The 16,595-nt window shown below is 41.3% G+C and overlaps 1 protein-coding gene across 5 annotated transcripts in view; it reads left to right on the top strand.

Moving 5' to 3' along the window:
- The window catches only part of pex5la (peroxisomal biogenesis factor 5-like a), a 109,215-nt gene that overhangs the window by 62,798 nt on the left and 29,822 nt on the right, over positions 1-16,595 (top strand). For 3 of the 5 annotated variants that reach the window (XM_061778980.1, XM_061778981.1, XM_061778977.1), the window contains 5 exons: positions 5,412-5,523; positions 11,059-11,256; positions 12,386-12,509; positions 13,636-13,729; positions 13,955-13,984. In XM_061778980.1, coding sequence (XP_061634964.1) covers positions 5,412-5,523; positions 11,059-11,256; positions 12,386-12,509; positions 13,636-13,729; positions 13,955-13,984 — 558 coding nt within the window. The remainder of the gene's footprint in view (positions 1-5,411; positions 5,524-11,058; positions 11,257-12,385; positions 12,510-13,635; positions 13,730-13,954; positions 13,985-16,595) is intronic. The other 2 variants (XM_061778982.1, XM_061778978.1) reach the window with 1 other exon arrangement.

The following is a 16,595-nucleotide window of genomic DNA, read 5'->3' as shown; positions in this document are numbered from 1 at the left end:
CTCTTGAGTAAAGCCCAAGCGACACAATTAGTATGTTTTCCATTGCATAATTTACTAGATTACTCCTTAAAGCAGTTGTAGACAGATATTTAAGGTGCTTTGCAATAGCGACACAAAGAGATGATATGCTACGGTATTTTCTTGTCAATCCTCAATATGTGTGGAACATATAGTGTAAATGCATCAATAGTAAATCTTAACCTCCCTGTAACGATAGTGAGGTGCTTCGAATTTATAGCTGGTGTTTGTATGCTACCTACCAGTAACAAGGGCACAAAGCAACTCCCCAGATTAAAATGGACAATCCTCCATCACCATTTTACAGATGTTTAGGAGGAGGCAAAGACAAGTCTGTAAACACCTTTTAAAACTGGCCACACAGCAAGACCTGAAACACTCAAAAAACATTTAAGCCATGTTTGCCACCAAGTGTTACATTTGAGTCAAGGTCACCGTGGTTCAGTTTGGTGCACTAAAGCATGATCTGGCTTCATTTTCCATTAAATACAGGAACAGTATGACGTCACGTGGAACATAGTATAAACCAGGAGTGTGAAACTCATTTTAGTTTGCGGGCCACATTCACTGCAATTTAATCTCAAGTGGGCCAGACCACAATATTTGTGGCTTAAAAATCCAGAAATAACAGCTATTCAAAGTTCAGTGAGCGTGCACCATTCAGTTATGCATCCTTTGACAATTTCTACATAAAAATACAATTTGTGGCAGTACACCAAACCAACCACTTTTTAAGTAAAGCTTTTGACTGAAATATATTCAATGTCTTAAAATATTTTTCAATGAGGTATTTATTTTCACAGAACTGCAGTGCGAAGGTGTCACAGTATTTTATGTGATGCTGAAATTTGGCATCATTTGACCTTCACATGTGTTCCCGTCACTGTCATGTGTGTGTGTTCCGGTTGTTGTTTTCCCCCTGTCTCGTACACACCTGCTCCTGAGAGCATCTTCACCACCTGTGCCTCGTTAACCCCTAATTACCTCATGTCTCATTCTTGTCGCCAGTTCGTTGTACCTTGTCGCCGCATTCCAGCATTCCTTGTTTCCACGTCACAGACTCACAGTAAGACTAGACCTTGTTCCGATTATCGACCTCACCTTTTTGCCTCACGTTTTTGGTTACTGTTGCCTTTTTTGGATTGCCTGTCTGTGTACTGACCTCTGCCCGTATATTAAACCTCTCTTTTTGAAACTGTCCATTTGTTTTGGAGTCGGGCATTTTTGGGTCCTATCCTCTGTTCCGTTCATGACAGTCACATCCTTTTATGTGGCCTGCGAAAGCAAATCATGTCTGTCAATTTCCACAATTCTAAATTTATTAAAAAAATTATTATCCCCTAATCTGTTTTCAAAACTTGTAGTTATACATCAATTTGTTGTGTAAATGTAATAATATGGGCGGCACGGTGGAGACTGATTAGCACATCTGTCTCACAGTTCTGAGGAGCCGGGTTCAAATCCAGCCTCCCCTGTGTGCCCTGGGAGTGGCTGGCGACCAGTTCAGGGTCTACCATGCCTCTCGCCCGAAGATAGCTGGTATAGGCTCCAGCACGCCCGTGAGCCTAGTGAGGATAAGCAGGAAGGAAAATGAAACAATGAACGAATGTAATATGATGAGGCGATTAAACATTAATATGGTTTCAAAGTCATACCGGCTTTCTGAGGTGGCTCGCAACAAAAATTTGTTTGACATGTTCGAGATAGGCGGCACAGTGGACGACTGGTTAGTACATCTACCTCACAGTTCTGGGGACCGGGGTTCAAATCTCCCCGCCTGTGTGGAGTTTGCATTTTCTCCCCGTGCCTGTGTGGGTTTTCTCCGGACACTCTGGTTTCCTCCCACATCCCAAAGACATGCAGGGTAGGTTAATTGAATACTCTAAATTGCCCATAGATGCGAATGTGCCACTTAGCTTGGCAGCCAGCAAGAGAATGTTGGCCGAATGTTTGATATTCTCCTGACATTCAGTTCTCATACGCTCGTACTCAGCCTCATAACTACTTGTAATAAAACCAAATAGCAGTCATGTTAAACTCGCAGCATAGGGGCACCATCTGGCCGGCCACATCATTTTATATGGCCAGCGAAAGCAAATCATTTGCGTCAACTTCCATAATTCTTGCTAAAATCTGTACCAAAATTTATTACATCGTAATATGTAATAAGATATTGCAAGCATTGTTTTTCTACCCAACCCCTTTTTACAGTAACTTGAACAATAGTTGAACAAATTATTATCCTTTACTTCTGATTTGAAAACTAGTTAGCCATCACTTTTTATATAGAATACAATGATCAGGCGATGAACCGTTTATATGGTTTCACTGTCATAACGGCCCTCTCAGGGAAACTGTATCAATAATGTGGCCTGTGGAAAAAAATGTTTGACACCCCTGCTAGTATAGACATTCAAACAGGCAGGCAGACAGATGCATACAGTAGACAGTGATTGTGGGATGGAAATGTCTGCATGTGGCTTTTTTGACAGCGCTGACCTTCAGTCATTCACAACACTGTAAGTAATGTAAACATCACTCTGCAGGAAATGACAATACACAGACAGGCATATACAGACGTACTGTATTTACATTCCTCGTGACAAAAAGAAGGGAAAAACGTCCTAGGTCGTCCATCATTCCATGACACTAAAAGGTGATATAAAGGTGGGGCCAGGTTTTAACGGCTGACAGTTACTCTCATGTCCCAAGAAGACACAAAAATTGGTATTCACTGACAGATGTTTCTCTGATTATCATTTACACTTCTACTGCGAACATGTGCATTTATGAATAGCATTTGCATTGTTAATAAATCTTGCTCTTCACCCTGAATACCCAATGCATTTTGTTCTTTTTAACACAGATAGACACTTTGAAAAGTGCAACATTTAAACTTATTTCTTTGACTGTTATTTTTCTGAGCACTATGAATTATTGACTTATAAGTTGGTTTTGACTGGGTAGGGAAACGTACTGCCTGAGGCATCGCCCAGAGCAATACACAGGTGCTTTTAATGCCACAGTACCTCCACAACCAATGACTAGTAGCGTTGTATGTACAGTTTATGGATGGAGAGAGTTTTCAGTTAAGTTTGCGTTTAAATATACATCTGTCAACTTTCTTTTACACTTGTATGATTAATGAGCCATGAATTTGACTTTAACAAGTCTTCCTTCTGTTTCTTCAAACCCTGTACATTTAAAGGGAGAGATTGCAGTTGGAAAAAAATTATTTAAAAAAATAAACACTTTTTGTCATATCCCGTTTGTTAAAACTGTCAAAATGACCTGACAGTAGAATATTATTAAAATCATCTTTTGAAAAATCACCCCTCCCTGGCCCCATCTAATGCATTTATTATTATTATTTTACCACTGGGCACAACGGGACAAGAATAGCCAATCAGAGAGTATAGGGACAGGAGGCATGACAAATAGTGTGTCAATCATTTGCACGCACACAGAGGTTCGCGGTGATGTACCGCAGCCCCTCGCAGAGTAGACAATTATAGTTTCTTGGCTGGATGATTTAACTACGGTTACCAACAAATGTTAAAAAGAAGAAATTCGACAGCTTTCTTCTTCAAATCATAGGTAAAGATTTATAACGGTGGTGTGTGTCCTATACACGGACGGCTGCATGGCTGAACTTAGAAAACCACTGCGTTTTTCACATTTTCACCAATTCGCCAGGTAAGTTGATCATCGATGTTGTACTTTTAATTGATTGTACCTTCCAAAAAATACAACATCCAACCGGTAACATTTCGTGTAACACTGCACACACTCGGCCGACCTCGAGCCAGGCGAGGGTGACGAACCTGTCTCTTCCTTGGTCTTTTTTGCTGTCTAAGTTTAGTGATCTGGGGGCATTTCTTTAGGCCGAGATACAAGGCGACAGGGACTGAAATGAGGCTACATTCAAATATTGCAAGCAGTTTGAGAAAAACTCCATATTGTCTCTTTAAAGGAGGTCATTTTGACCTCCGAACAGATTACTTCTATTTGTATTATTTGTGTTTATTATTGAGGAACAAATGTTAAAATATGAACACATCTGAGGTTATGGCGAGTACTAAAGGAACAACTAAATGCAGACATTTTATGGAAGAGCTGTTTAAAGAGATGGAGGGTGCAGCAAAAGTGGTTAAACAACATAGCTTATTAAGTTGTTGATTTGCAACTGCTTTTTTCACCCATGTCTACTCTCAAGGAGCCAACTAACAGTTCAGATTCAGAGTGAGTTTAAATTAACCAGAATAAATAGACTGCAGCTTGGGGAGCTGAGCTGTTGCTACCACACATAAAGACAATTAGAGTTTTGCTGATGCACCCCCCACCCCACATTCATTTTCCTTTTTCCTTAACTAAAAAGCTGGAAAGACTCATTTGGCTCTCAGTGGTGACTAGTGAACGCATGATACGTGTCGCTATCAAGTAATTGTGGAATGATGAGTTTTAAGGAAGAGGGCAAAAAAAACAACAACAAAAAAAACAATTTCCCCAGAGACTGTCACTAATCTTTTTCTGAAGTTCAACCAAGCCTGAAGGTTTACCGTCGAACCTGTCTCTGTCTTAAACGTTACTTAATTCAAGTGTGATCATTATGATTATGATGTGAGTCTCCCTTCCATGTTGTTACAGATAGTTGCTGTTTCCTTCCTCTAACACATTTCCCTTTTATTTCTTCTACTTCTTCCTCTTTCATACTGTGATTCTTATACAAACATTTTAGTGGTGAAATATTAGTTTAGTGAGTCATAATTAAAGGTATTCATTACTTCTCTCGCAATAGTGTAGATAGTTATTTTAAGCTGTTGTATGTTAAATGATACAAAAATTCCAGAATCTGCTAGTTGAAAACATTCCAATTGGAATTAAAATGTGTAGTAATTTATAAAAATTAACAGATATAAATGAACAGATGTAAATTGGTAAACCTGAATAACTTGATATTAGTTAATTTTCCAACAGCAAGAGTATTTAGGCCTTGCTACTGCATTTCAATCCATAGACCACATCCAGTAAAGTGAGTTTTGAAGATATTGAAATGTTTTTTGGGCACATTTGGTATTAATGTTAAACTCGGAAATAATCATCATAAACACTAAAAATTGTTTATTTGATTCAAGATTTATATTTTTATTTCTCAATTAAATCAGTTGATTTGTGAACCGTAGACAAAACGAGACAATACAGTACACACAATACAGTCTGTGGCTCTTCTGTGTTCTACTGAATATGGTTTCATTCTTTTTCCATCCATCCATTTTCTACACCAAATGATTACCCAGCAATTTTATCATGTAAAATGTTACTTTTCAACTCTAGTCAAAGATACAGCATTCTGGATTTTGGATTCAAATCTATTTTGCATTTTGCTGTTCCAGCTAGTGAGTGAGCAACAAGAGAGTCGCCCGCTTCTGAGCCCATCAATTGACGATTTTCTCTGCGAGACTAAGTGTGATGAGCTTTCCCGCCCAGTGACCTCCAACACAGCAGGTACAACAAACAACAGTCATTTTTATTTTATTTTTTTAAAAGCCAATCTGACTAAACTGCTTGTTTACTATATTTCCTTTAACAAATTATGTCCACATATGCAGTTTAAAATGGATCAAGTGCTGAATGTGACAGAGTGTGTGATGTATACATCACACATATTACATACATACATATCATTATTATTATTATTCATTCATCCATCCATTTCTATCCGCTTATCCGAGGTCGGATCGCGGTGGAAGAAGCTTAAGTAGGGACCTCCAGACTTCCCTCTTTCCAGCCACTTCGTCCGTATCTTCCGGGGGGATCCTGCGGCATTCCCAGGCCACCCTGTCTCTCCAGCGTGTCCTGGGTCATCCCTGGGGCTTCCCCCCAGTGGGACGTGCCTGTAACACCTCGCTGGGGAGGCGTCCGGGGGCGGGGGGGCATCCTAACCAGATGTCCAAACCACCTCATCTGCCTCCCTTCTATTAAGAGGAGCAGCGGTTCGACGCTGAGCCCCTCCCGGATGAACAAGCTTCTCACCCTATCTCTAAGGGAGAGCCCGGACACCCTGCAGAGGAAATAATTTCGGCTGCTTGTATCCGCGATCCTGTTCTTTCGGTCACGGCCCACAGCTCGTGACCATCGGTGAGGGTAGGAAATAGAAATTGAGAGCTTTGCCTTTTGGTTCAGCTCCTTCTTCAGCATGATAGGCCGATACAGAGTCTGCATCACTGCAGTCGCTGCACCGATCCACCTGTCAATCTCCTGCTCCATTCTTCCCTCACTCATGAACAAGACCCAGAGATACTTGAACTCCTTCTCTTGGGGCAGGATCTCTTCCTCAACCCAGAGAGGCCACTCCAACCTTTTCCAACTGAGCACCATGGTCTCAGATTTGTAGGTGCTGATTTTCATCCCAGCCGCTTCACACTCGGCTGCAAACTGCTCCAATGAGAGTTGAAGATCACAGCTGGATGCAGCCATCAGAACCACATCATCTGCAAAAAGCAGAGATGTAATACTGACCCTCCATAATTCTTCCCAATCACACCCTTCCAGGTCTCACTGTCATTGCCCACGTGAGCGCTGAAGTCCCCCAGCAGAACAAGAGAGTCCGAAGCGGGAGTGCTCTCCAGCACACCCTAAAGTATGGGCACTCTGAGCTGCTGTTTCCTGCATAGGCACAAACAACATTTGGGACCCGTCCTCCCACCTGAAGGCAGGGGGTGGCTACCCTCTCGTCTACTGGGGTGAACCCCGACATACAGGCACCGGGCCAGAGTGGAAGAGAGTCCAACCCCTCTTGAGAAAACTGGTACCGGAGCCTGAGCTATGTGTTGTGGTGAGCCCAACTATGTCCAGTCGGAATTTCTTGACCTCAAACACCAACTCATGCTCTTTCCCTGCCAGAGTGGTGACATTCCACATCCTTTGAGCCAGGTACTGTAGCTGAGCATTGCCTTTGACCGCCACCCAGCTCACACAGCACCTGACCCATGGCTGTGCCGGGCCAGGCCCCATGGGTGCCACAAGGCGCTCGCCATCGATCCCCACGTCCCTAATTGTCTGTGGGTGTGTCACCCGAAAACGTGTGCAACTTGATTGTTCACACTAAGAGATGCGGAAGCTGATCTGCCAACAGAATTTCATCTGCCAAATGCACTAAATTGCTAAACAGTTAATTTTGCAGATTTGGAGATGTGATTCATCAAACCTGAGACAAATTGTAATTTTGCATCTTTAAATACCGTATCTAAAAGGTAGGTGCAAACAGCAGTGCTGTGCATAACCATGTCAAGGAGACGCAGGCAAAATCAGAGCCAAGGGTAACAACCCATCTTTTTCACTCATGTAAACATTTTTGAAATGCCAGAAACAAAAATTATCAGGTCATATTGTCTATTCAGCAATGTAATTCTGGGCTGCCTTAGCGCTAGTAACCTATAAGAAAACTCCTTGTAAGTCTGAATTTCCTTGCATCTGCAATTGACAATTGTTTGGTACTGTCCTCCCCCAGAGCAGTTTTTTGGGTTTGCTGTCCCAAATTTTAAACACAATGTCACGCAGGAAGGGCACTCAGTTGTAGTTCTCCCATCTTGCATCGTATATACCACATTATGTATTGTATTCAAACTAACCACTAATTACATTGACGATACTGTGGGAAACACTCAGCTTCTGTCTCTCAAACACCTGAAGTAGCGCCTGTTGGCAGTGCTTTAGGCCTAATATCAATAGTGCTCATGGAAAGTACAGCAGTTTGAAGCCAAGTCTTTCTTTATGTAAAAAAAAAAAAGATCTCTGGCTCCAAACTGTAAAGGTTTGTTTCATGAAATGTAGCCTGGATCTATCCTATTCTACAAAACTGGTTTCCTCCCACCCCACAGTTTGAATACGTGCCAGTGCAGTGGATTTAGGTGTGATCCTTTGTCAGCCTGTCATACAATGTGATTGACTGAAGAAGCAGTGAATAATGCTGAGCAGGAGTGAGCAAGCGAAGAAAATCAATGCAGAATTTTAATTACAAGCTCAAATATATGCAAATCCACAAGTGGATCTCTTGCATACAGTTTTATTTATTTATGTTTTTGCTACTGGAAAAATTTCAAGTTTAGTTTCATGGGTATGTGTGGTTAAAAATATGTCAAAATAAAATAACACAGACCTTTTCCAATGTTACTGTACTACAAAAGTCAACGATGTGAAGGGCCAACTACAAATGGCCACAGAACATTCCTTCAAAAGTGTTAGTTTGGTGGTCCCATGTTAGTTATCAGGCTACGTTCGGTTTATGGACAATCACGCCAGACATTAGGATTAGACCGATAGGACTCTCGAATGGGCGAAAGGTTTATTTATGACTCAATAACTGCATTTTTGTCAGGATTTGTGCAAAACTGTAATTGTGTTCTTCCTCAGTACATGTGCCAACCCTCCACAAAGTTTCACCAAAAATTGGTGATGACGTTTTTGCGTAATCCTGATCACTAACAAAGAGTCAAAAAAGGGCCTCTTGCCTACATGCTGGGTGGAGATAATTTTCAATTGCACTCACTTACTACACAGAAAAGATGGGATAGACTACAGTTTAACTACGACCATGAACGAGGCAATCCACCCACTTCCCCACTGAGAACCATGGCCTTCGTTTTGGAGGTGTATACCTACACGCTCAGCAGTGAACTGTCCCAGCAAGCACGGAAGGTCACAGTTTGGTTAAGCAATCAGGACCACATCGTCCACAAATAAGCAGGACTGAGGTCCTCAGGCCACAAAACAAGACACACTCACTACCCTGGCTGTGCCTGAATATTCTATTCGTAAGGAACATAACAAGACTCCAACGTCCACAGTGAACAATCCAGAGAGGAAAACAAATCGTACAGCAACCCCATTTTTGTAAATTAACAATCTTATTACCATTTAAAAACACAGCCATATTAATGCTCAAAGGACACATCTATTTGTTTAATTTGAGCCCAACCCATTTATAAATAAAACAGTCTTGCTCAGTCTTACAGTCTGAGCAATTGTCTTGCCAGTCTCATTAATTTCAGCTCAATGGTGTCAACACATTTTGAAAGTCCTGCTTTGTAATAAATGCCTTTGTGGGGTTTTTTTTATGCTAAAATCTCTTCAGGCAACCTCCCCCCATGAGCGCATCTCCCCCATATTTATAATTGTGCTTGTCATCTTAATAGCACTAGTCACAGGCGACATGCAAACGCTCTGATTACGCCCAGATTTCAGTCAACAAACCCTCTCAGCTGGTTATCATGAAACAGCAGCACGCCAATTATCCCGTCATCATTCTGCAGCTTTGAGCTCCCGTTACACAGGATAAACAGTCATCGAGGGACCCGGGAATTTGACTGAGATTCTATAAATGTGAGTTTAAGAGTTACCACCCACTGTATGGACATCTACGCATAAAAATTAACAGCGATCAGAAGAAACCATTAAGAGACAGTATACTACATGTGAATGGCACTGATGATACAAAACAGTCTTGTATTAGGAAAATTGTAAAAGAGATTAAAAGCTGCCATAGTGTGACTTTTATTTCTTTTTTTTCTGTCAGGTATTGGCAGTTATGATTATTAAAACTCTGCAACCAAAACACATGTGATGATCCAATGTTTCAAAAAGTATGCATTCAATTTGAAATTAAAAGAAGACAAGAAAAGAAATCACACACAGAAGTTGCCGGCCTTCAATCCTGGGGTGATAAAACGCATCATGAAAGTCAATTAAACAGAAAGAGGCTCCTCATTATAAGCCTGACATCTATTTAGATTGTTTCAAACAGGCCATATTATTAAATGTAGGTGCTGAATCGCCTACATTTGATTTCAGGACAACATAGTCCGTCATCTCAAAGCTCATTTTGTCAAATGAATAATATTAAAACAAAAGAGTGAAGTTATTAGGTGAGAGAATATGTAAATTTCCCCACATAGTTTTTTTCCCATTAAAGGTTTGATATATTAATCATAAAAATGTGTTCAGTGAAAATTAGATACGTTACTGTGACTGATTACGTCAGAAAATGTTATATTGGCCAAATTACTTGCACAGTTATATGAATGCAAATATTAGGATGTGGTTTATGACACTGGCACTGTCCTTTCAGGACATCTCTTTCCAATGTTTATGTTATATATAATACAGAATAGTCAGTTCAGTTGCTTTAGTGCTGTTTTCAAACAATTACCAGAGTCTGTGACTACCTGAGTAGGTAGTATCTGAGGGGCACAACACTGTTTGTCCCTAGTTAGTCATTCCAACAGCCTAGTGTTTTTACAGTTATCATTCAGCCAGGCCGATGACTGCTGCCTGGTATCCATCCATCCATTTTCTGAGCCGCTTCTCCTCACTAGGGTTGCGGGCGTGCTGGAGCCTATCCCAGCTGTCATCGGGCAGGAGGCGGGGTACACCCTGAACTGGTTGCCAGCCAATCGCAGGGCACATAGAAACTAACAACCATTCGCACTCACAGTCATGCCTACGGGCAATTTAGAGTCTCCAATTAATGCATGTTTTGGGGATGTGGGAGGAAACCGGAGTGCCCGGAGAAAACCCACGCAGGCACGGGGAGAACATGCAAACTCCACACAGGCGGGGACGGGGATTGAACCCCGCACCTCAGAACTGTGAGGCTGACGCTCTAACCAGTCGGCCACCGTGCCGCCTGCTGCCTGGTATCAGCATGAAAACCTGTGACATGACAAGGCAGGTTTTTTTTCAGTTGTGAAGGTTCATAAAGAATCCATATTTTGTTTGGCCTGTGCAACTTAAATATTTTTTTAGACAAATGCAACTGCGTTCACTTTTCATAAACCCCATTTAACAGTGACAAAATATTGCAGTCTGCATTTGGCAGTTCATGCGCGGCATGGGAAAATATGAAATTATTTGTGCTATTTTCCCATCTGGGCATCACATTCCCATCAAAGCCAGGTTGGAAATCATAAAAGAGCCAAAACAAATCTAGATTTACACAGCGTGAACGGGCCAATAAAGTGTTTTTTGGTTTTTTTTTGGCAGTTCTGTCATCAACATTGGACCTATTGGATCTCAGTGAGCCAAGTGAGCACAGAAAGAACAAAGACAGGAAGAGTCCTCGTTCGGCCAGGAGAGACAAGCAGAACAGTCCGCACAGGAAAAAGACTGCCGAGACAGAGCTGATCCAGGTGGAGGTGGAACAGAGCATGCGGACACCAGAGAGGGCATCACTGGAGTCCGGTATGGACGCCGTGCAAACAATATAAGGAAACAGTCAAAACCTTTCAGAGTAACAAAGCGTTCACTGCGGAACAAATTAGGCAATGTTAAACAGCAGTGGAGTGAATAATTCATGGCAGGAGAGCATAACATAAGCATGTTATTTCAAGAAAAAAAACAATGTTTGAACTGTTGATAAATGTTATTTTTAGAGCTGTTATTTTTAGATTTGTATTTTCTGCACCTTGTTTGATCTTTTAGACCATTAGTGGTTTCACAGTCCAAAATTACATTTACATGGCTTAAAGTGAGAAAAATCCAGGCGGTGGAGGGGGTTACCATTACAGTAACTTGTTACTCTATTTTTTTATACTGTTTGTACAATATTTTTGTTACACATACCTCACGTTTAAATGTGATTGTATTGTTTTATGTGTGTTTATAGACCTTTCAAAACATTTAAGTGCCATGAATGCAACAAAAACATGCCTATGGTGTATTTAAATAGGGTATTTCTATGTCAGGGATTTTACGTAAGTACAATACTTGACTTCATGTGGATGTGAAAAAACCGGTACGACTGTGTTTGCCTTTGACAACAGCACTGCCAGCGATGACCGGCCCACATAACCAGAGTGTGACAGCGTAACGGTGGATCACTCGGCTTGTGCTAGCAAGCCAGCCAGCTAAACGTACCTCGCGGTTATAACCTGCGGACGAGGTTAGACTCCCCCAGCCTTCTGCAGGCTTCTCTTTACCGATCGATTGAGGCTTGTGGCTGCTCGGCTCCCCGCACGTGAAAGCTGGTCAGCCTGTCTGCGAGCCTGCAGCAAGCAGCGCCGTTTGGAGGAAAAACTCAAGTGAACTATACTGGCCTCAGTAGCAGCAAGAGAGAACTATAAGATGACCATACAATTACAAGCAGTATGGTAGATGTTTTTACAGCGTACGGACACCTCTATCTGCCACGCTCGATCGCATGTTGTGAGCTTTTTTTTTTTTGACAAACACATACGCCAAATATCCGGCACAACGCCGGCATACTTTAAGCCATGCAGTTAATTGATTTGAACAAAACCTTTACTTTGGTTGCCTCTTATGCCAGTTCAATCTGCTTTGTAGTTTTATTGATGCTTATCTTTGTGTGCAGCTATTATTGGTTCACCGTTGGATAAATGGGAAGAGTTGAACCCCAACCCTGAGAGAAACGGTAACAGGAAGTGGAAACTGGAGAGACGGCGTTCATCAAGAAACTCTTCGAATGAATTTCTGTGGTAAGCATTGTCCTGGACACTGATATGTGGCAGAGTAATCCATAAGGGGGAAAGATCCATGCAGGTTATAAAGTTAGGTCAAGAATTATGCGGACGATGACAGTGTTTGTATAGGGTTACTCACGGAAGGCGCTGCTTGGTGTTTCAAGTGTCAGAGTCTGTCCCCCTTTCATTCAGTGTTCCTCTACGTGCCATATTCTCCTGTTCATGTGTAAGTTCATGTGTTTTTACGCGCCTGGCTTGCGCACCTTCAAGGTCCACACATTATCATTCTGACACACCCATCGTGCAGAAGCGCAGAAGGTGCGTTCAAATGTCTATGAAGCGTGACTCATTGAAGTCTGAGGCTACCTTTCATTCCTGGAGAGTGATGTTTTCCTGAGACGTGAATGTCATAGAAAACCATTTCGAAAATCTTGCACACTTTGAATAGGAAATAAACAAGTGAAGTTAGTCGTCAAGTTGATGAAAATGTGCAATATGATGTTTCACCTTAACAGGGCGCTATCCTTTGGAGTACGGAAGAGGAAAAGTGCTTAGGTCCACAGGAGAATCATGCGTAGCGCTAGAGAATGCCCACATCTTGGGCTGTTCCACCTAGAGTGCGTAGCTAGCATGAGGAAAATATTTTGTCTGGCCAACCCTTGTGCATCCATGGTCTTACCTAGAAGAATTTTTCAAAATGGTAGAATGCCAAAACAACTCCTTTCAAATGCCCTGCGCTTAATCGATTTTTCCCCCCTCGCATTACTTTTAATTTTATCTTTTAAGTAGTTTTGAAACCATTGCTTTTCCACTTTTACTTGAGTAAAAAGCTTGAGTTAATACTCCTACTTCTACAGGAGTCTTCTGAAACCCTAATATCTGTACTTCAACTTGAGTAATGGACATGAATACTTTTGACACTTCTGTTGACTGCAAAAATGTTTATCTCCCAATACTTACCAAACTGTCTATAGTATAGCAGTTAGTGTTGCTTTTTATATTAGGTGTTTATACTGTATGTTTGAAGACATAATCACATACGGTCCCTTGTGTAGATTTAGTATAGACAAATAGAGTATTTTATGTCCAACAATAACTTGGATTGTAAGTACTTATTTCAGCTACTTCTGCACTACTTTAGGTCCGTTGACTGTAAAACCCAATTAGAGCCATTGAATAAGAACTGCGTGGAAGCAAACACCAAAGTGGAGCCAGAGTCTGCCCTAGTGTCTCAAGTAAGTGCTCAGTGTGATTAGGATTTGTCAGTAATCATCTTTATTGTTGACACTGTCTGCATTTGAAGTCATCATCCTTTAAAAGTGATACAGCATGGAAATATTGTTTGTATTGACAGACATTTAGACCCTGGAACAAACCACTACTGTATGTTAACCCTTTAAGTTTGTATGTGTTTGTTTCGCCGTCATTTGTCCTAACACCCTACAAATCTTCCATTTCAGCTCAACAGGCAGTATATTAGTGGAAGACATGTAAGCCTCCCTATGCATCCTTTCAATTCATTTGGAAAGACTTAAACATTTGCACCGCAAAAAGAGCATTGCACCATGTCGTGAAATTTGACTTTCAAAACGAGCAGCTTGACTTGAAGCTAAGAGTTGCTTTTGGGGAATTCCAGATTGCTCCGTGGTGGTGCTACATGGTCCAAATGTGAAGAGCTTTCTTGCTGGGTGGATGTCTGTGCAGGTCTGCGTAAGGGGTCTTATTTCTGATGCCATTATTAGATTAATAGCCTATGAATTATTGAGCCGTCTTACTCTGAGCCCATTAGTGTTGATCTCACTGAGCTAGCTATGCATACGTCACCTTTTCAGCGCCCGCATTAATAATTGATTTGGTATTAAAGATAGCTGTCCAAGATGGATAGGAGTTATTCTCAAACAAGCACATAAAATGTGTTGCACTCAAGAGTTGAACAGTTCACAGACAGGCTTAGTCTCCGAATATTTGGTAGGTATGCAAAATACACGTACAGACTGCTTGGAAAACTCAAGATGTGTTTTGCATGGAGTTTGCAAAATGAGTCTATGGAAAAATCAACCCCCTTAGTAATCATGCAGTGCTAGCATTTCAAGTGTTTTCCAGGCGTGATGAAGGGTCATTTTGTCTAAAAATTATCTTCCCTCAAGATGGACTGCAATGATTTTTGTCAGCTCTCAAATACATATTCTGTTCTTCACAAAATGCAGAGAACAGATAGACAAATGAAATAGACAATAACACACACCTAAAATGCAGTATACTATTCAAGTACTGTATCATGTAAACAGTCATTATATTTGCTTCCTTTCAACAGACTTGCAGTGGTAAAGTCGATGACTCTTGTCCTTCAACTCTCATTTGGACCATGCAAAAAAAAAAAAAAAAAAAAAAAGTCAGGACTAACAAATTGCGATTCTCGTAATTAAATGTTTTGTGTGTCACCCCATACTTTCAAGTAGGGACACCACAGCTTATCAATATATATGTTTTCTGAAATGCCAAAAGTGGACAAACAGTCAGCTAATATAAAAAAAATACATGTAGATAACAGAAGACAATACAGATACATAATTCTCTTCTATTTCCATCCATCCATTTTTGACACCGCTTACCTTCATATCCCAAGTGAGTTAGGAGCCGATTCGAACACGACAACTGTGAGGCTTACACACCAACGACAAGGGCAAAGTGCGAACTTCTGTCCTTTTCGGAAATTAACACTGAATCAATTTGAGAATAAAATAAAGTGAGTCTTCTTCTGCAAGCAAGTAAAAACTTTAGCTTAGTCACTGTTTCAAGTGGTCCTAATAACGTATTTTTCGGACTATAAGGCGTACTTAAAATCCTTAAATTTTCTCAAAGAATCGACAGAGCGCCTTATAATCCGGTGCGCCTTATGTATGAATTCTGGTTGTGCTTACTGACCTTGAACCGATTTTATGCCCTCAAAAATCTGTCAAAATATTTAAGTATGACTTTGGTAAACTACGAAGCAGGATTGTCGGAGCATTACGGCTACTCTAGTGAGGAGACTCGTGGAGTAATACTTACTGTGCTTGAACATATTATGCTGTGTGTCTAAGTAATTTATCTGACTGTTTTGTTTCGCTTAATGCGCCTTATAATCCGGTGCTCCTTATGTATGAAAATAGCCCCGTTCGTTGGTAGTGCGCCTTATAATCCGGTGCCCCTTATAGTCCGAAAAATACGGTACTTGATTCATATCTTTATACTTGGCTGCATCCGTTTACCGGTAATTGTCAGCAGAAGCTGATGAAAAAAATGTTTAATATTCTGCTCAGTCTAAATATTGTAAAATGTGTTTATTAGGTTTTGGGGTGAATTTTCCTTGACTAATTTGACATATACAGCATGTCTGTCATATTAAAAAAAGAAATCTTAAAATTAAAAAAGGCATATTAAAGTCAACTGTCATCCATCCATCAGTACTGCGATTATGCAACCCATTCCAGGGGACACCACAAACTCTACACGGACCCGTTAGTTCTTCTTCTTGAATAGATTTGATGAACAAATCTTTTACTATGTCCAGTCTATATCATCATTACAATAAATCACGCATCTTAATGTGAAAAATTGTTTAACCTACGCTCCAGTATAGTATAGCTATAATCGCACGTTTCCTGAGCTGGTCTGTTTTAAATTTAAATACTGGATGTTTGGAGTTACACCTGTGAGGCCATCAGCGTGTTGCGGGGAGTAGGAATGCATGTGCAGGTGCACAAGAGTGGATGGCGGGACGCGGTTGAACCCGAGAGAGGTTGCCTGAGTATAGCATGGTGTTCAGATGAGGGTTGGGGTGAGCTGCTGACACGAATGATTGAGCTAAGCATGTCAGGGGCTGTGTTGAGGAGGAGATATTCACTCGTCCCTGGGAAAGCAGAGAAGGCTGACCCCTGCACACACTCCCTGCCTGTCTCCCTCTGGCTGATTGTTTGTGTGCGTGTGTGTGCGCGTGTGTGTGCGCGTCTGTGTGCGTGTGTGTGTGTGTGTGCGCGTGTGTGTGTGCGTGCGTGCGTGCGTGATGGGCTATATGTGGATGATTAATGGACTGTGTTTCTGCAGCTACGTATATAGTAT

The sequence above is a fragment of the Phyllopteryx taeniolatus genome, chromosome 7 (genome assembly GCF_024500385.1).
Source record: "Phyllopteryx taeniolatus isolate TA_2022b chromosome 7, UOR_Ptae_1.2, whole genome shotgun sequence".
Classification (NCBI taxonomy): Eukaryota; Metazoa; Chordata; class Actinopteri; order Syngnathiformes; family Syngnathidae; genus Phyllopteryx; species Phyllopteryx taeniolatus.
This window is presented reverse-complemented; position numbering and strand designations above follow the sequence as displayed.